The 21,143-nt window shown below is 44.0% G+C and overlaps 1 protein-coding gene across 1 annotated transcript in view; it reads right to left on the bottom strand.

Moving 5' to 3' along the window:
* Positions 1-636: 636 nt before the first annotated feature.
* MYO3A (myosin IIIA) overlaps positions 637-21,143 on the bottom strand; it is a 1,336,625-nt gene continuing 1,316,118 nt past the window's right edge. The window contains exon 35 of the mRNA XM_085630108.1: positions 637-1,239. Coding sequence (XP_085486234.1) covers positions 1,152-1,239 — 88 coding nt within the window. The 3' untranslated portion in view covers positions 637-1,151. The remainder of the gene's footprint in view (positions 1,240-21,143) is intronic.

Genomic DNA, 21,143 nt, shown 5'->3' with positions numbered 1-21,143 from the left:
GCCAGGGCCACTGTAATTATGCGTCATGGAAGGGACAAATTATGTGGCAGGGTTGACAAATGCAGCAAAAAAATTCAAATTATGCTGCGTAACGTGGCACATTTTGTGATAGTATTTTTTCATTATTTTGACACTTTTACACTTGATAACACTGCCTGGGGCAGCACCTCATTTGTACCAGTTTAACACAAAATGTTTCTAGTTAACATCTGCAGATTGTACAGCAGATGATGGATTATGTGGTAAATGCGGCAAATCTATAATTATGTCAAAGCCGCCGTAGCGGTAGCACAATTGCATAATTCCAGTGGCCCTGATACTAACGCTTTAATTCCAATTTCCATGTCACCAAGATTCGGGTATCTGAGTCTTCTATGAATGTATAACTTAGAGTAAATCTGAAGCCAAGAAAGTTATTAAATGATGCATGTATTGCAGTTTGTATATTATGCTGTAATATTCAAGAGAACTGCGTCCTTCCAGTGCCAGCAAGTATGTAAAGCTTTGCCTTAAATAGATTCTTCTTTTACTTTATCGAATGGGCTTCACAGAGGAATAATAAAAACACCCAAAAAGTTCATAATTCAAGTTGTAAAAAAATTTATAAATTGAAATCTTTATTTGTATAGCTGAATGTTCTGACTTGCGAAAATATGTAAAAGGAAATAATTCACAGCGTTTCCAACAGAATCACGGAAAGGAACCGAAGAGTGGTTTCATGTCTCTCACAGCAGATCTGCCAGCAGGGGTTTGACCAGAATAGAAGGACACAGAAGTGGGACTGTCAGGGGATTAATGAACAAGAACAGAAGATCTGTCAGGCACTCTTCCTTAATTAACCTATTTATAATCGACATCTCTCGTAGGACAGGAAATTGGGCTTGTTTCATCTGACATCTACAGTACTGTGACAGATCAGATAACCAATAGAATAAGCACATGGTGCTACTTTGGGCCCTAGTCTGTACAACACATAACTCACCAAACAGACCATGCAACATTTTAAAGCAAACACATGTTAAAATCATGAATGTAAAAAAAGTTGGTTTCAAACACTATATTCACACTCTCACATAAGTTGCTGTATGCAAAAATAAATAAATAAAAAAAGGGCTATTTCAGATAGCTTTCCAGAGGGAATGGTAACATTTTCAAATAAGGCGCCGGCGTTGTGATGTTTTCCGAAGCAGTTTACGGTAGTCGTAGGGGTTATCAACTTCATTGTCTCCAGTGAATGACCTGCAAATAAAACAAAGCAATCCTTTAATCATTCAATACACTTTATAGACTTCTGTTGATTTTACCTTAAAGCAAACCAGGATAATTGTCTACTACGTCCGTACTGTCCTCCACTTCCTTATATTAACCTCACAATCATTAATTAGATTATTCACGAACCTGGAAGCACGTTAATTAAGTACTTCTCAGACATCACAGCAGCAGCCACAACTTTATGTCAACATCGGAAGGCTACACAATATAGGGGCTCAATCGGGCATTAAAGGCCCGCTCCAGCGTTAAAGACCCGAGCCAAAGGTGAGGGCCGTTAAAAAGGGGAGAGGGCCTTTATTAGCCGGTAGAGCCTGCTACAGAGAGCTCTTAGGCAATTAGAACAACTAATTTGCAAAACAAAGGCCTCATGGAGCCCGGGAGTTTGAAATCCCATCAGACTCCGTGAGGCCTTTTGTTCACAGCAATATTGGAACTCCATGCTTCTAATGGCCGCTAGAAGCCCGGAGCACTCCATTGTTTTCAATGAAGCTCCCAACATTCCAATGTTCTCATTTCTGGTAATACTTCTTTACTGAACTTAGCAGGTAAGCAAACACAAAATTAATATTGATAAGGAAAAACCTATAAGCCAAAAACAATGGGTGATGGTGCCATGTTGTCTTTACTCTCGACCAATAATGAGGCAGCATTCCTTCTAAAAGAGAATTTTGTGATGATTAACTCTCTTCTTTTACTACACCATCATGACACATACTATTTATTACAAAGAGCTCTGTGATAATTGTATTTGTGTTTCACAGCAAGCTGTTAACAGTGACATTTTCTTGTGTGTAACACGTAGTTGGATTTGGGCTTAAAGGGTATATGCAAAATTCTATTGCTTTTCGAGTTGCATGAACTCAAAAAATGTATTTCATGATTAACAAGCATTGTCAATTCCAATAGGTCTGACTTATGAATGAAAGTGCCTATTGTGTTATTGTAGGGGTTAGACATTTGATAAGTCCACATACAGGCACTCTGTCACTTATCTTTGCACTCATGAATCCATTCATCTATCTTCTGACTCATTCTTGCATTCAGCCTCAGACACAACTACAATAAAATGCACAAAAACTCAATAGGATATGTATGATAAATTAAAAAGGAATACACATGTTGGAAGGTGGGTTATAGGGAGTGGTAGGTAGGCACGTAACACCAGCAACAAGACCACTAATACGGTACTGGATCCTAAATAGGGTCTCTATATATTACTCCCTTGATCAACCCTTGGTAGCTAACACCGAGGAATAAGGCTTAACTTACATGTAAAGCATTTAAAAGCACCAATACAGTGAATAAGTTCGACACAACACACAATAAAAATCCCACACCAATTTATACAAATAGGAAATATTTGTATCTTTAAAATGAGAGCAAAACCATGAAAATCCAATGTAGGGAACCGGAGATATGCTGGTATACCCCACAAGGTAGTCCTAAGTAAAAATGTTACCTTCAGACTTGAAAACCTTTCTTAAACTACTTCTGCTGAGGGCCCTCGCTGCTCTCCACCAGTCCGGATTTGGTGAGAGTTCTCTGGCTTGACTTTCAGATAGCTCCTGCTCAAACTCTAAAAGTCGAGCCTCCGGATCTCTTCAGCTGGATGAACCTGAAATCCTGGCAGGGTCGGGGTGGCTTGGCTCTCGCGGTAAGGCCAGTCACCTCCTGGAGCTTTTTCCAAAAGGTTTCCCAAACTTTTGAAAGTCCTTCCAGAAAGTCTCCTGGTGGGTTCCAAGTGTCCAAAACACAATTCCAAGGGTCTGGAATCTCCTAGATGGTCTTTTGCAGGCCTGGACTTTACTTCCAACAATGCACTTGGTCAACCCCTTAAAACTCCACTGGACCCACTCCAAGAGGGGGATGCTGGCTGGTGAAGGGTCAGTTAAGCTCCGTTAACCTGTAGCTGCAGGGAGTCCCAGATAGTACAGCAGGCGCAGTCTTCACCAGGCATATCAGGATTCCAGCAGGACAATCCTCCTTTTTCTTGTAGCTTCAGAAAGCAGAACTGAGAGGCTCTGCATCTCTCACACTTTATCCAGTGTTCTCTGGCGACAAGCAGGAGAGCACACCTGTCCAATGAGGTGCACGGCAACACCCTAAAGCATGACAGCTTCCTCCAAAGTGTGGCATAGTCTTGTCCCTGAAAGCACTATTCTTTCAAAATCCATCATTGATGTAATTTCAGCAGAGCAGCAAGAACTAACTAAACTAAATTAAGAGTATGGCTTATTTCCATAAACTCCCTCCACTCGCATCTGTGAATTCCTTCCTCAAGCCTCCCATCTGGCAGGGAGAGGGTGTGGCCCTTTTGGACAGGCTTGCTTGACCTGTTCTTCTTTTGAAGCTGATGCATTATGGCCCAACCCCCTGATCTGGCATTCCTGTACAACATAGAGCTCTCTCCATTAGATAGCCTCTGCCTGACCAGGCCACTTATCACCTAATCAAGGCAGCCAGGCTAATCCCCTCAGGGTAGATCTATTTGGGAAGAGTGTAAGATGCTGGAACTTGGCTTATAGAAAAGAAAGTATTATAACTTTGTTTCTGTACAAGTTATGATAAATTCAATAAGGCCAAGTTGCTTGATTTATCAATACCATCCTGTTCAGTCTTTGAATGATATGTTCACACTCTCCAAGCAATAATTATGTGTCTATAATATATTGACATGTTAGCCTATGAGGCCAACTATCTTCAAGGGAAAAAATGAAATGTGTAATTTCTTCCTCGCCATAGTTTATAAAACCTCATTTATAATGCCCCTGCTCAAAATTACAGAACACCTAGGGGAGACTTTGGGGGTTCCTCAAATGCAAAAACAATGTTGGTTATCATTTCACATAGCCCACAACACCAAACTCAAACTTATAGTGCATTTCCTACTCTGGGGAAAAATAAAATGGGCAGCTTTCACTTCCCATGGTTTATAAAACCTCTTTTATAGGGACCCTACTTATAGTTACATGACTCCCCCCCCCCACTTCTGGAACACCTAGGGGAGAACTTGGGGGTATCCACAAAGTAAAAATAAGGTAGATTATCACTTTTAAGGTGCCCATACTACCAAAGTCAAGTTCGAAGTGAATTTTACTTTTAAAAGCAGTTCTGTAACACTGGACTGCTTTTAAAATGACCTCAGGTTCTCAGCAGTGCACACATGCAAGTGTAACAATGGCTGCTGTCCTCTAAACTGCCACGCCCTATTATATGCTAGGGACTTATAGGTAGTTTTCATCCCCTGGCCCTATTACCTACTAGAGACTTATAGGGTAGGTCATGTCAATTATAAGCATACCTTCATGTATGTGTTTGTGTTTAACATAGCACTGGCCCTGGGCCTGAGTAGCAGAGGCCAGGACAGTTAGAGTCAGTTACCACCAGTTCCATTCAGCTCAAAAAATCGGGAAGAACAGGCCAAAAGGGTGACTTTCTAACAGCACAGAAAATATAAAACATTCTAAACATGGTTTGTAATAATAAAACGTAAAATTGCAGAGAGTGTTCATCTTGCAGAGGTATTGTAAATAGTCAATTGCTGGCCATCTTGGAATGGTAAAACAATGATTCTCTATGAACAGCATTCCATAATGATCTCCCATTTTAGAGTACATGGCCAAGTGGTATGTGGTGCACTGCAGATGAAATGAGGGTCAGTGAAGCAACCCGTTAGCACTGCCGGGGAGCTGTAGTATCCTCATGTCAATAATTTAAAAAAAACTGGAGACACAGAAATGAAGGAAGAACTATAATAGGAGAGAATTAAAAGCTAAAGGGCTGTTCAACCAGCCCTGGCACCAAACCACACTAATTTTCAGGTGGATGCATACATGTAATCAGAAAATATCGTCATTCACAGGGAAAGAGAACCATGAAATGATGAGGGCTGAAACAGTAGCCCAAGGAGTGAGCTGTCATTGATGGAAGCAGAGTGTAAAGTCCATTCAGAGAGACAAATGGCAGAGATGACCCTATGTGTGTGTGTGTGTGTGTATATATATATATATATTCACTGAAAAAACCATAGGTTTCACACACGTTATAGTTACGAATTAGCATTTAAAAAACCTTGCAAATTCACTTAAAAAACCATAGGTTTCACACATGTTATAGTTAGCTGGACATTTCACTCGTAAAAAACCAATGAAATTCCCCCGTTATAGTTACTGCAGGCAACTATAACTCACGCGACCGCAATCCTCTGCTGATGACGTCAGATATTACATCACTGTATTTAGACACTTATTTACCCATGTCTTCTTCCATTAATCTTTAGCTATACATATATTACAAATATTTATTTTTCATAAAGACACATATGTCATCAGTGATGTAATATCTGACGGGGTAATTTCATTGGTTTTTTTACGAGTGAAACGCGTTTTGGGACCCCCCCTTTTTCTCGGCCCCCGCTTGACGAATCACCCCGAGACTTTCAGGGTAGGAGCTGAACAGAGCGCCCCATTAGTTTTGAAAATTTCGCGAGGATTCGTCAACCGGTGCCAAAGTTATTCAAAATAGAATTTTGAGATTTCCTATGGAAACTAGGTTGTAACTATAACTATCTACTGGCGACCGCCAGTAGATTATATATATATATATATATATATATATATATATATATATATATATATATATATATATATATATATATATATATATATATATATCAAAGCTACCTGTTGCCCCCTCGGCAAGGCATCACTCGAGCAGCAGTCATAGCGGGTACAGCACATCCCCGCACACCGAGAACTCTCTCCGGTGCTCATGTCTTTGATGTTCAGCCTGACGCGTTTCTGAGCCTTCGCTCTCATCAGAGGCTCGACTTGAGGTGAGTATTAGGACACTCCTACTTGGCAAATTGATGGCCCTCCAATGGGCGATTCGGGTGTGACCCGCACTGCCTGATGGACTTCGTAGTTCGTGTCTTTTCCCATAGATTGGCGCTAATGCTCACAGCTGTTATAATTATGTGGCCCTTGGATGGGCCTCGGGGTGCGTGGTGTGCCTTCATCCCTCAACTGCTCCTTCACATAGGACAGGTAGCTTTGATTTTCACGCGGCAAGCCCAGCCGCGAAGGCAAGCACCACCCCAAAGAAAATGGGGGTCACGAGCTCGGAATCATGCCGAGCTCTCTATGTGAAGGAGCAGTTGAGGGATGAAGGCACACCACGCACCCCGAGGCCCATCCAAGGCTTTAGGACGCACTCCCCATCGGTTGTATAAGGCAACAACGAAGTCTGCACATCCGAGGATATAATAACAATGCCTTACGCATTTCAGACTTAGAGTGTCCTTTCTCACAGGCTGAGCGACATCAAAAATGAAGGTTAAGACTGCTGCTCGATATCACAAGTACCTTTAATAGCCTATGGGTGGGGCCTCGTTTGCATCACAAAATTGCATTATGGGATCAGCAGTTCGAAAAAATTGCCTTGTATTTCGTAAACAAGCAATGTCCACTCAAATATATATTTCTCAATTCCGCCATAAATGGGCTATCCCAGGATAGCAGTCAACATTGTCAATACATGAGCCATCCCGATGGACCGACCTTAGGTCCCGACTTCCAGGGCTCCGCGGACCGCTTTTCATGCGGCGATGCAGTCCTCACGGCAGGCATGCCGTGTATTTATTCCTTTTTCACACTTTGCCAAAAGCTTTAGGACGCACTCCCCATCGGTTGTATAAGGCAACAACGAAGTCTGCACATCCGAGGATATAATAACAATGCCTTACGCGTTTCAGACAAGGCAATTTTTTCGAACTGCTGATCCCATAATGCAATTTTGTGATGCAAACGAGGCCCCACCCATAGGCTATTAAAGGTACTTGTGATATCGAGCAGCAGTCTTAACCTTCATTTTTGATGTCGCTCAGCCTGTGAGAAAGGACACTCTAAGTCTGAAACGCGTAAGGCATTGTTATTATATCCTCGGAGGTGCAGACTTCGTTGTTGCCTTATACAACCGATGGGGAGTGCGTCCTAAAGCTTTTGGCAAAGTGTGAAAAAGGAATATATATACATATATATATATATATATATATATATATATATATATATATATATTCCCAACAAAAATGCCCATGCATTTGGACACGCACTCCTCCAGCTGGTGATTTAAACAAAATCATTTATTCAAAAGGAACAGGCATTTTCTCTCCGATTATTTCTTCCTGCTGCCTGACGCGTTTCAAAGCTTACAAGCTCTTTCCTCAGAGGCAGTTCGAATGAGCACATTTTCCTCTCCCACAGTTCCCTGCATTTCATTTAGTTTAATGAGCCTCCGGTGTGCTCTTCTTGGTGAAAAAATTGCAATGCATGCCGGAACTTGTGGTTCACATTCAGAGTTAATTACATCCTCCAGTGGATTAGTGCAAATTCAAACCTTTACCAGGATCACAAAAACACCCTCCAGTGGGCCTCAGAGTTAAAATCCTGTTCCTGCAGTACAAGGAACCAGCTGCGCCGTATTTCTTCCCCAAAGATTCAGGTAAGACGGGCCCCTCGTGACATTTCTGAGGGGTGGTGCGACCTTCCCACGGCTTGGACCTGCCGTGATTTGTATTCCCAACAAAAATGCCCATGCATTTGGACACGCACTCCTCCAGCTGGTGATTTAAACAAAATCATTTATTCAAAAGGAACAGGCATTTTCTCTCCGATTATTTCTTCCTGCTGCCTGACGCGTTTCAAAGCTTACAAGCTCTTTCTTCAGAGGCAGTTCGAATGAGCACATTTTCCTCTCCCACAGTTCCCTGCATTTCATTTAGTTTAATGAGCCTCCGGTGTGCTCTTCTTGGTGAAAAAATTGCAATGCATGCCGGAACTTGTGGTTCACATTCAGAGTTAATTACATCCTCCAGTGGATTAGTGCAAATTCAAACCTTTACCAGGATCACAAAAACACCCTCCAGTGGGCCTCAGAGTTAAAATCCTGTTCCTGCAGTACAAGGAACCAGCTGCGCCGTATTTCTTCCCCGTGTGTCCAAATGCATGGGCATTTTTGTTGGGAATATATATATATATATATATATTTATTTACTGAAAAAACAAAGGTTAAAGTGACGTTATAGCCAGGCATGAGAATAAGATCTTTCTTTGCATTATAAAAATAAAAACACTAGAAATTCACTGAAAAAACAAAGATTAAAGTAGTGATATAGTTAGATGAAATGTTCAGTGACAACTTAACGTTTTAAACTCAGAAAACCAGAGAAATTCACTAGATATAGTTAGAGTTATGTCAAGTAATTATAACTCAATGTCATAGAAGATGTCATGAGAGATGTAATATGTGGGTTAATCAGCAGTGCATGGAGAGAGTGTGAGCTATAGCTACCTTAGGACATGAGTTATAGATCCTCCCCAAAATCATAGCAAAATTAAAAAACAAAAAAGACATTTTAATTTTTTCAACACCACCAGATCAAGGGAGTCCGGGCATCCCTACCCTGCCCTCTATGTCTTTTTCTTGCGTTTTTGTAGGACTTGAGTGATGTGGTGGCAGCCAATAAGATCTCTACTGGAGAGCTGTCGGGCCCATAGATTCTCCACAGCCTGATATATATTAATTTATTTGATCCTTAATTTCTCCAAACTACTGAACGGACTCACATCAAAACAAAAAAAAGCACTCTTTCTGGACAAAGGCCAAACTATCTGCTAAATTTGGTGTAAATTCCTTCAGCTGTTTTGGCTGTAAGTTCCTATGGAAAAATGTATGGGCAAACATACTTTTTCTCAGTCCCGGCTTGACGGATCACCCTGAAACTTTCTAAGAGCAAACTAGTCAATAAGTAGCACTGTTTTGAAACGTGTTCTGGAGATTCGTTGTAGCACTGTTTTGAAACGTGTTCTGGAGATTCGTCAAACGGCACCAAATTCATTAGCAACACAAAAAAGGGAATTCACATAGAAACACCATCCTAACTATACTTATCTATCTAGTGGTGACCGCCACTGGGTAATGGATGTACGTTTTATTTAATGATTTTCTACATTGCAAGATCATGGGAGATAGCTAAGAAGACATTCTAGCAAGAATGACTTCAATGCAAATGTTTTCCCCTATGGTATGTCAGAAGCGGTAACAAACATCAAAAGCCTTCCCTGCAAAGATTCTCTGTGATATTTCATGTTACAAGATACCTCTCTGTAGGCTTTAATACATAGAAATAACAATCCATTCTTAAATGCATATTGACTTCAGCATATGCTTTTCACAATAAATATGTCAGGCCTACTGCATTTATCTTACTTTTGATATTAAACAGATCAGACCTTTGGCATCAAAGATGTTTTTTCCCATTGAACAAATCAAGCCTGTAGCTCTAATCTTTGGCTTCTCACCATAACCAACGAAGGCCTGCTATACTAAGTGTAATCGTCTCACAGGGTAACTCCCAGGTATACAGTTATTGAAATACATAGTACACAAAATGATAGATGGCAAAGCAAAATACCAATCTTCCTAAGAGGGCCTAACTGGGATTCTGAGAACGCTAATCTTCTATATCCATGGAGGGGATACCCAGCACCAAATCCTTTGCATATTATGCTAATCTGTGAGATTCCATGCAACAAAATACTTATCTGTAGGGTTTAATACACAGAAATAACAATCTAAACTTAAATGCTAATTGACTTTAAGAATGCTTTTTACAATCTATATGTCAAGCTTGCTGCCTTTATTGTAACTTTCATTATACACAGTCAGGCCTATAACTTTTATCATTGTCTTGTTACCATAACAAACTCCGATCTACTGTGTTGCCCATAAGCCTTACCACAAGGCAACCATCAGGTATACCATAATAAAATTGCCAATATATACAAAGTGCAATTATCAAAACAATATAAAATCCCTACTAATAGTGCCTAATCTGAATTGCCATAGAGCAAATCGTCCAGCCCCATGGTTTGTTTTGGTAGATCATCAACATCAAAAAACACTTACCCACTAAGTAGTCTGCGAGATTCCATGTAACAAAACACCTGCCTACAGGCTTTAGAACAGTTTAATAACAATCCACCCTTAAAAGCCTATTGCATTTAACACATGCTTTTCAGAATCAGTAAGGTCTACTTGCTTTGTCATATCTTTTAATTATGAACAGACCACACTTGAGGAATCTTTTGCCAGTGAAACAATATGGCCCCTCTTGCTTTTGCCAATAGCTTGACACTACACACAATGCAGTATTACTGCTTCTGTCTGGAGATTTGCAACTTTGTAACTAGCTACACTAACCTGCTGGTTAGTGGTTTCAAGAGAACGACTGACCCGGAGGGTCTATGCTTTTGATTCTATAAGATATCGAAAGAAGTAAATTTCAGCAATACTGATGGCACAGGTTAATGGCAAGGGACACTAGCCTGTAAGTGGTGACCCAACCATTTAAAGCCTTGTAGCACAATCCTGTGATGGGTACTTCTACAAATATCAATATCATGTTAGCTGGCATATGCCTGGCTGCAGTGACTTGCCAACTTAGGGTAGGGAGTATGCTCAGATAGGAGAAAGTGCCAGAATCCTGAAATTATGATATATGGCTGAACATTCCTAGGAAGGTATGACACCAGATACTAATGAATGATCCCCGTTGTCCACCTCTGATTACTCCTCAAGGCAATTACTTGCCAATGTATTAAAGTCCAACTAAGTGCTGAAAGAGACCACCAGCAATCTCCTCGGTCATACTTTTCCATACTCTGATAATACTCATGGATCATCAGGAGCAGAGAGCCAGCAAAGGTGATGCTCTACAAAAGCATCACAACATCTATTTTGCTGTCTGTACCCCCTTCATATTCCTCAAAGCTGCTTTCATTTGGGGCACACCATCATTCTGTTTAAATGACAGAGCTCACAATAACTAGACCAATGTCTATTGAACCCCCAAGGAGGAAGTGGTACAAAAAAAGTGGAATGTGTGCACAGTGTCACTTGATTGAGCACCACTGGGCTGCACAGCCTTCTGGTTATTACGGAGATCTCATACAGACCACTAAATTCTGTCACAGGAGGAATGGATGTCTAACATGATGGTTATCAATTCTTAAAAAACAGGCACTGCCCCAGCAGACCTACACAATCTCCGGCTTGTAATGAATCTCCTGTTATTAGTGAAAATTTAAAAACTGCATTTCAACGCAACCCAAACTATACAATGTTGATCACAACTTTTTATTAAGTTCACAATGGGTGAAGCATCACTCCACTAGAAATCAGTCCAATGCCTTTGACATGGCAGAGCAGTGCAGCTGTGTACCCCCTTCCCACGTGGCCACACTGCTCTGTCCTTCTACATTCAGAAGCCATATCACAGGCTTTTTAGCTGTGCCTCTGCGTGCCCCCTAGCAATGTGGCCACACTGCTCTGCCCTTTTGCATTTAGAAGCCAAATCGCATGCGTTGAGTATAGTTGATCATTTTGGACAGACTACAAGGGAAAGGTGCGTCACTCCTTGTGAACTTCCTATGCTGCTGTGATTTTGGGGTTCCTTTGTCTAGTTTGAGGAAGGTTCATTCCTGCCTTTAAATGTCACTGACAAGATATAAGTTTTTTCTTACTTTGATTAGGAATTAACATGGCAATAAGGATCCTTGTTCCCATGTGCTGTAATTTGTTTTTCTTCCTGGGATGAGGACAAGCTCGGATATTGCGCGCTCTTTCTGTTTCATACACACTCACACACTTAAGACTTGTTCAAGAGGAACTCAACAACCTCCCACCCCCGCCCCCCACTCACTAGCCATCATGAGAAGTCAACATCCTACTCAATGTGTAGGACAGCCCTGAGTTTTGTGGAACTGAATGTGCCATTAGAGACATGGTGTTCAAGCCAAACACGTTGCACCATGCTAGACCCTATATTGCTCAGAGAACAAGGGATCCACATTAAGGCAAGAAAACAGATGAAAAAGTGTCAAGGTCTTTGATGGTCGCATTCAAATCAAGGCACTTTGTTCAGTTTGCAGATTCCACATTAAGTCATTGAAAGGCTCATTCTCAATACAAGTAGAGACAACAAGGTAGGACTGTTTAAGCTTATAACTTTTTCTCTGAGCATTAACATGTTTGCAATGAATTATGGTTAAAACTGGAGTATACAATATAGTTTCAACATAAGCATAAAAGAGATCCATTTTTAGAAATGTGTTAAGTTAAACACTTGTGTATAAAGAGATTTTTATGTTACTTTATGTGTTAAAAGCTTAAAACAAAAAAGTCTCTTTCTCAAAAACTACCATTAAGGAAGAAACTAATATAATCAAGCGCTGATGCTCTACAAGGACTCTTCAAGGCTGTGGACCACGGCAATAAACTATTCTCAGATAGTACAGTAGCACAATCAGTCAGAGTGCATTATCATCAATCATTTCTTCTCCAAGAAGATAAGAAAAACTATGTCAATAATCAATAGTAATGCCAACATCACCTTCACTCAGCATCCCACACTCCTCTATCTTCATTTGGAAAGCATTAAAATCCTCTTGCTTGCCAACCTAACTGACATCCTCAGTGGATTTAAAGTTACCTCCCACAAAAACAACATTCTACCATCATTCATCTGAAATCTTGTCATGGAGATGCTCCAACATCCTTTCTCAACATAGTCAATGTCATTCACAGCCAAGGCACCTTCCTGGATGACCTCAAAACCGGACAGATCCTGCCCCTGCTCAAAAAAGTTACCTTAGATCCAAATGATATTGCCAACTACTGACTCATTGTGTATACAGGCCCTTTTTTACTTCAGTCACTGCAGGGAATGACTAAATGTGCTGATGTGGGATCCTTTTTAAAATGTGCTGTTCGGGGGCGTGGCCAAGATGGCAGAAGCCTAGGACGTGTTTCCGAGTCCCTCCATCCTCGCCGCTGATCGGGCCCTTCCGCCTGCCCTTCCCACTTCATAGCAGGAAACCTGAGGTATTCACTTTGGCTCGGGGGCCCGCCGAGCATCGGGGGACACCATCAAAGCTGGATATTCAGCCTCCCAGGGCGAGACCCTCTCCTGCGATAGCAGTGGAGATAGAAGCCCAGACTGCAACAAAATTGCAGTGCCCACTAGAGCGGCGTCAGTGAAGCAGGCCATGCTGCATTGCTGCACACCTGGACGCCCGGTCTTGTGCAGCGGCTGACAGCAGCAATACCGCCCAAATTAACTCCCGAACAGTGCCCAGAGGAATAAGCCATTGGCAGCACCACGAGCCTCGCAGCCCTAGGGAACAAATGCAAAGTGGTGGCTAAGACAGGAAATGGCTGCAGCATGGGAGCTGCAGGAAAGGACAGGATTGCAGCTCTTGTGATAAGATACTCCTGAAGTGGGCAATCAGAGACCGAGTGCAAGTAACAGCAGCTGCGGGAGCCAACCTTGGGCCAGGTACCCACAAGTAAGATGTCAACAGCACTGAAAAAGCAGCAATAACCCGCATTTACCCCACAAACCTGATGCTGCACTACCTATACACCGCACACACCCTCCGGGGGCCACTGGAGATCTACAAAGGCCACACTGGCAATGGGGACCCCCCCACTGCCTCCTTGCCTGGGGCTCCCGCGATGCACACAGGTAGACCGGGTCTGGGAGCCAACCCAGGCCCCCAAAGTGGACGACTGCTGCCTAGGAGAATTAACGATTGTGGCCCCGGTGGTCGGAGCCAAAGTATTGTGGCCCGCATCGGCTCCAATTACTGAACGATGTCTACCTGAGGGCCCCATGGAGAGGCGTACTTCGGTGAAGAGTGCATTGCGGTGCGAACCTCAACCCACAGGAGCAGTCTAGAAACCCCAAGACCACAGGCCCGCTGTGACACTATGATGAGCTGAGTATCGGAGAAGGCTACTGAAGCCCTCGCCCCTGCAGAACCGGCTGGGTGTACCTAGGAGAGCCCGCCCATCCCAGAGAAAACCCTAGCGGTGGCCAAGCGACCAACTCATTGTCTGAGAGGTGAGAGAAGCATTGCGAGGAGAAGCCAGTGGTGCGCCGCAAATCAGGAAGAATAGTTGGGCCAAACAGGTCGAAGCTGAGCCAGGGTGCGAGAGGGTGCACATACACTGAGGTTGAACTCTTACAAAGATTGCAAGTGTGCCTGGCAGAGCCCCGGGGGAGTGAGGGGTCCTGATAGGACTCTCACTCTGGGGAAGCAGTGGCCCATAGACACTGGGACATGCCATATTGGCTGAACCTACACCAGAGCCACAGGCTTGCGGCTCTTCCCACCTGGTCGGGAACTCATGCATTACACCTGTGATTGCAAACCTCTCCTGCAAGTAGACTGCCAGGGGGCCGTGGGCGAACATGGCCACAGCACGGGCAAAAAATGGAGCCCACCCTCAAAGAAAGGTTGACTAAACCAGCTGGGACCCAACTGGGAGATCGACCACTAACGCCAGCCCCAGAGCCACTACCAGAAGTCGAGGATGCCGAGGGTCAGGTAACTTAATTATTTCCAGAGGCTTTTTTTGCTTCCCTCAAAGATGACCTATAGATGGTTAAAAAGTATTTATCTAACAACCTGAAAGAGGTCAGACAGGACCTAGTGGAGGTGGAGGATAGGGTCTCTACCTTGGAAGACCATGAGTTCAGTCGAAATGAGAAAAAAGAACGGTTGAAGCAAGAAGTCATCCTGCTTAGGGACCAACACATTGACCTGTAAGCAAATGCTGAGGACCTGGATAACCGGTTAAGGTATAATAACATACACATCAGAGGCCCCAATCAATGCGGAGGGTAAAGACACAGGAGCATACGTCAAGGACCTCTTTCATTTCTGGACAGAGAGATACAGCTTGACAGGGTGCATAGAGTGGGCTTCCCACGACCAGAGACCATCCATCCAGCCAACATACTGGTATGTGTCCATCACTTCCAGCTTGAAGAAAGAATTCTCCACAAGTCCGGGAAACAGCATCCTCTGCAATTCAGAGGGCATACGCTGATGCTCTACAAGGACTCTCCGGTCTCGAACGGAGGCCTGCCGAGTGCTGAACATTGGAGGCCAACGTACCAACCCCCAAGAAAGGAAAGCGCGGAAATGCCTACGGTGGCAGGTCTGCAAAGGCCCATCTAAAGGACTACCACCTGAGACATTGGCTATTGAATGACGAGCGTTCCTAGAGATGCTGTCCTGCGATGCGGGCAGACCAAAGACAACATGAGCGCCACAGATTCATGGATTGCAGTCAGTAGTATGGATGGGGGGCAGGGTGGTGATGAGGGAGACAGGGCAGTACAGAGCGGTTCTTGTGCCACCGTATAGACCTGTAAACCCAAATTCCCAGTGGGACATTTTTGTCTCTAGCCGGAACCTCAGATTTTGAGAGACAATGTTTTTATTCTTGTTCACTGTTGTATTTCTACACGGGGGGTACTCACAGTACAATAATATGCAGTACAGTCTAGACTTCAGCACACACAGGATTCACCAGAGATGGCACATGGTCCAGGGGAGAGAGGGAGGTGCCTTCCCGTGAGTGGCTACAATTGAGCGCTTCTTCCCTCAAACCCCCTACACAATAGTTTAAAGGTAATTACCCTCAACGTGAAAGGGCTCAACAACCTGACCAAGCGTTGAGTCATCTTACCATACCTGGAGGGGACAGGGGCATACCTGTCTCCTAGAGGAGACCTATCTGGTGATTGAAACAGGCTGCTGTCATGCTCCTTCCCACAACAGTTCTTCTCCTCTTCTCCCTCTAAGACAACGGGAGTGGCCAGACTGGTTTTCCGCTCGTTCCGAGGCAAGGTGGGCTTCAAGCGGATACAGATCAATGGATGACTCCTGGCATACTCCATGAGTGTGGGAGACTACACCTATTCACTGGGTTCCCTATATGCCCCTAACAAGGGTCAAGAGCGATTCTGAAGGTGGCCAGTAGTGGAAGTAACATCCTCCCAGGACAGACTCGTGCTCGGGGGGAGGGGGAGGAGACCTTAAGTGGGTGTTCAACAACGACATAGACTGCTCAGCACACCAATATGATCATATGGGGGCCATTTCAGGGGTGGTAGCCCAATGGTTACAGGAGATGGGTTTGAGGGACTTTTGTGGAGCACATCACCCCCAGACTCAGGATCACACATTCTACTCACACGCCCATAAGACCTATGCATACCTAGATCACTTCCTGGGGACGAGGGAGATTCTGATCTTAGTCACAGCAACAGAGATAGAGACGTACTTGTTATTAGACCATTCAGTAGTGTCCCTTACCATAGCCCTTCCCCATACACGTCACACCTCCCGGACATGGAGAATGCAGGAGACATTACTGCATAGGCCAGAGGTGGTGATGAAGGTTACCCAAGAGAGAACAGATTATCTAGCTATTAATGACACTGCCGACACCTTAGTCACTACCCTCTTGTGGACCCTAAAGGCAGTCATTTGGGTGGAACTGATCACAGTATCAGTGGCAGATAAACTCTGCCGCGACAAAAGACAGCACCTCCACAAACAGGTGCAGGAACTAGAATGCATTACAACCACACAGGAGCTCCAAGGGTTTGGTGGGAACTAGAGGCAGCATGCGCACAATTAGCAAGACTTGATATTGACAAGGTTGAATATGTGTTGCTTTGGCTCCAACATTCCTTTTATGTGGGTGGATACAGGTGCAGGAAGCAGTTGGCCAACAGACTTAGGGGGAAGAGACAGGTTACGGTAGTGGGCTCTCTGGAGACCAAGGTTGGCACAAACGTCGTAGGGGATGGCCCCATGGCATCTACTTTCCAGGACTTAAATGAGGAACTCTATTCTGAGCACAATCTAGCACTGGAGGGGCCAGACCTATACATAAAAGGGGCATGCAGGCCACGACTGATACTGGACCAGGCCAACTGTCTTCACCGCCTGATTGGAATAGAGGAGGTTATCACCCCCATAGCCCATCAGAAACCCCTCAAGTCACCGGAACCAGGTGGCTTCCTGGCTCTCTTTAACAAGACCTTCTGCTCCACACTCACTCCAATTTTAACCCAGCTCTTTAATTCGATAGCGGGACCGGGAAAGGTGTCACCCTTTATCCTGGATGCCTCTATTGTAGTCATTCCTAAACTGGGTAAAGACAAAAATCAATGAGGCTCATACTGCCCGATTTCTCTCCTCAACGTAGACATTAAATTATTCACCAGCATCCTTGCAGCAATCTTAGGACCACTCATGCCAGGTTTGATAGATCCAGATCAGGCGGGCTTTGTCCCACACAGACAATGCAGCGACAGCACCATGCTTATCATCTACCTGATTGACAAGGTTAAACGCTCCAGCACGGAAATAGTGCTCTTGACCATAGACGCTGAGAACGCGTTCGACCAAGTGCATTGGTCCTACCTGGATGTGGCGCTAACTCAGTTTGGCAAGTGCTTCAGCACATGGGTCCTTAGCAACTACGGTCGACCAAGAGCAATGGTTTAAGTGAACAGGCATACCTCGGCTCCCTTCCCAATCCGCAGAGGTACACATCATGGGTGCCCATTGCCCCCCCTGTTGTTTTCTCTCTTCATGGAGCCCTTAACACAGCGTATATGAAACAATCCAAACATTACAGGGGTCACTTTTGGAGGGGAGGAACACACTGTCAGCCTCTATGCGGACAATGTGATTGTGGCATTGGATAATTTAGTCATGTCTCTTTCATTTTTTCTGGCCAAGATATATGGTTTTGGCGCAGCTGTGGGATTTTGCATTTATACTCAAAAGTCGCAAGCCCTCAACCTATCGATCCTTTGGGCAATGGAGGTGCAAATTGCTCGCCAATACCAAATAGAATAGGCGACCACGACCATCCCCTATTTAGGGGTCCAACTGGACCCCACCACAAAGGCAACCACAACCCTTCAATACCACACCCTATTTTGGCAAATCAAGAGAGACCTGGCCCAATGGAAGCACTATAGGCTGCGCTGGTTTGGCCGTGTAGCCACCCTAAAAATGACTGCCCTCCCAAAGATAATGTTCATATTTCAGACCCTCTCGAGAGAACCTTGCACAGGTATGCTCCAGACCTTGCAGGGGGAGATAAATCACTTTCTCTGGACAAATGGGAGACCCAAACTGCGGCATGATCTGGGCTATAGACCCCAAGAGAAGGGGGCTTGGGCATCCCAAACATCCTGCACTACTAACAGGCGGCACATCTTTGGTACGTGGTCGAGTGGAATCCGAGAAACATTAGTTGTTTATGGATTGAGTGGTTGCAGGGTTGCATTTATGGAAAGACCTGTTTCTGCAAAGATCGCAGCGACCTTGGAGCCTGTACTTCTCACCAATCACTAAGGCAACACCTCGAGGTGTGAGATCGAATGGCAGCATGCAAAAGCTTAAGGGCGTTTAACTACCCGTTAACACCGATTATAGACAACACTAACTTCACACAGGGACTTGACCAGAGTGCATATCAGCTGTGGTGACGAGGAGGGTCATTCCCTTTTGATCAGCTGCGTACAGACTATGCACTGCCAGAATAGGTGAGAATCCACTACCTTAAGGTTCGGCATTGGCTAACACATCCGACAGTGCGCACCGGGGTGCAATGGCCCCTTACCTCTTTTGAGAAGTGGTTGGTCACGAAGACCTCTGATTCGCGTCTTATCAGGGAACTGTATGGCATACTACAACAAGCCATCCCACCGACTAAGACAGCGGGACAGAGGCGCTGGGAAATAGCACTGGGGTGACAGCTGACTCCGAAAGAGTGAGAGGAAATATACTGTAGGACACGACACACAGCACGTAACACAGCCAGCATCAAGACAGCCACCACAATAGTGAAATATTGGTATCTTACACCATTATGCCTACACAGAGGCAACACTACACAGAGCGCCAACTGCTAGAGAAGTTGTGGGTTCCCTGGGACACTACTCCACTTGCTCTGGAACTGCCCCAAACTCATACAGTGCTGGGATACAATCCAAACCGACAAACAGCCACCTGAACACACAGCTCCCATGATTCCCTGCATATTATATCCTAAGGCTTGCAAATGCTCTCACGTTTCCACTTAAATCCCATAGACGGTGAGATATTGGTCTTGCATTAGGAACCGCCATTCAGAACATCTTAGCTTACTGGGGCACTGACAAAACCCTGACACAGCAGGGTTGGGTCCATCGTTTATGGTATATCCGGGGAATGGACAGACTTACCCTTGCACTAACCGCCAAGAGTTACTTTTATAGGAAACTCTGGAGCCCATTCATCGCCCTGCTATCCATGGTAATGAACATGCCCTAGATACCACCGCCTTGTGCAATTGACAGAGGTCAATACCCCTACACAGAATGAAACTACCGACCTGGGCAAGCCCACCAGTTGTACGATGCTTTACAGGGTAAAAGAAATTGGCAGTGAGTACTCCAGGGTGGGGGAGGGAGTAGGTGGAGGGTAGGGGATTCTGTTGGGATTTTGTTGGGATTAGATGTACGTAGCTTAATGTTGGAGTGCCTTAGCACTCCCTTTATGCTATTGTCTTTTTTTCTTGAAATGGAATAAAGAGATTTAAACCATAAAATGTGCTGTTTGATGCTGAAATACCATGTATTCTTAACACCGATTTTCTAATGTATTTTACTGCAATCTTGTTGTCTTGTTTAATGTGCACTTTTATGATTAATTATTTTCCTAATTGAATACAGTACTGTTTGATTTGACTCATTACCCAACTTCCATTTATCTTAAAAATCAATGAGAATGTAGTCCCCATCACCCTACAGGATCTAATCATCAGGAAAAGCCACACAAATGTGGCTTCCTAGCATGCTACAGCATGTAGATAAGAAATAGTTAAGCACCCCCTCCTCTTCCGTCACAGACAAATGTTAACCCGGTCTCCTGATACTACTTAACCTCTCAGCTGCCTTTCACACAGTCTACCACCAAGCAATAATCAACACCCTGGAAAAACTGATACAGTCCAGCAATGGTTCACATCCTACCTCATCATTTGACACTAGGCCATCAAAATACGTCCTTGTATCAATTCTCTCCTCCATCTACATTCGCTGCATGAGCAACTGAGTACCTTGCTCGCTTATGCAACTCTGCATCAAAATTGCTTCAGTGGATAGCATTTGATGACTTAGAAATGCCTGAATTTAACTCAGAATTAGAGGTCTAGCAGCTATTTAAACTCAAACCAACAAATACAGAATATCTAATGTTTTACAATAATACCAAACAACTTTTGATTAAATCTTAACAAACATGAATCTTCATGGCTTCATCTCAGCAGACAGCACATGAGATTTACACTCAACATAGACCTATTCTTCAAGTAACATACCACCAATAAAACCTAGATATCATGATACCAGCTTTCCCTCTACAAAAAGTGAATCTTTTCCTACCCAAAACTAATTTCAGAACAACAGTGCAAGCACTGGTCACCTCCAACCTGGATGGAGACAACACTCTGCTAAACACCCCCAAACCTACACTAGTACTACTAAAAGGCTGGTATCACCAACCGAATGAGGAAATTCAACCACATCACTCAATCAATGAAGGAACATTTACTGGTTTCCTCTCTAGGCCTATATAATATTAAAGACCTACAAGGCTGGTAGAAACAACAAACCAGTACACCTGTCCAATAAGGTAGCGTTCCCAGGCAGGTATTACCACATGGTAGCCAAGACATTGCCAAATTCCAAAAAAGGAAATGCAGGAAAGAGGTGACTAGGTGTAAAGCCTCCTAGGTCTATGCACCCATGATCTGAAATAACACCCCAATCAGAATCAGAATGGCTCCTACCTTCTTGCAGTTCAGAAATAAACTTAAACCACATCACTTCACAGAACACTATCGCCCCACTCATTAGGTAATCTACCTCCTGTCTGCTGCCCTGTAACTGT

This window comes from Triturus cristatus, chromosome 10 (assembly GCF_964204655.1).
Source record: "Triturus cristatus chromosome 10, aTriCri1.1, whole genome shotgun sequence".
In the NCBI taxonomy this organism is placed as follows: domain Eukaryota; kingdom Metazoa; phylum Chordata; class Amphibia; order Caudata; family Salamandridae; genus Triturus; species Triturus cristatus.
The sequence above is the reverse complement of the archived record's forward strand: the minus strand, read 5'-3'. Positions and strand labels throughout refer to the sequence as shown.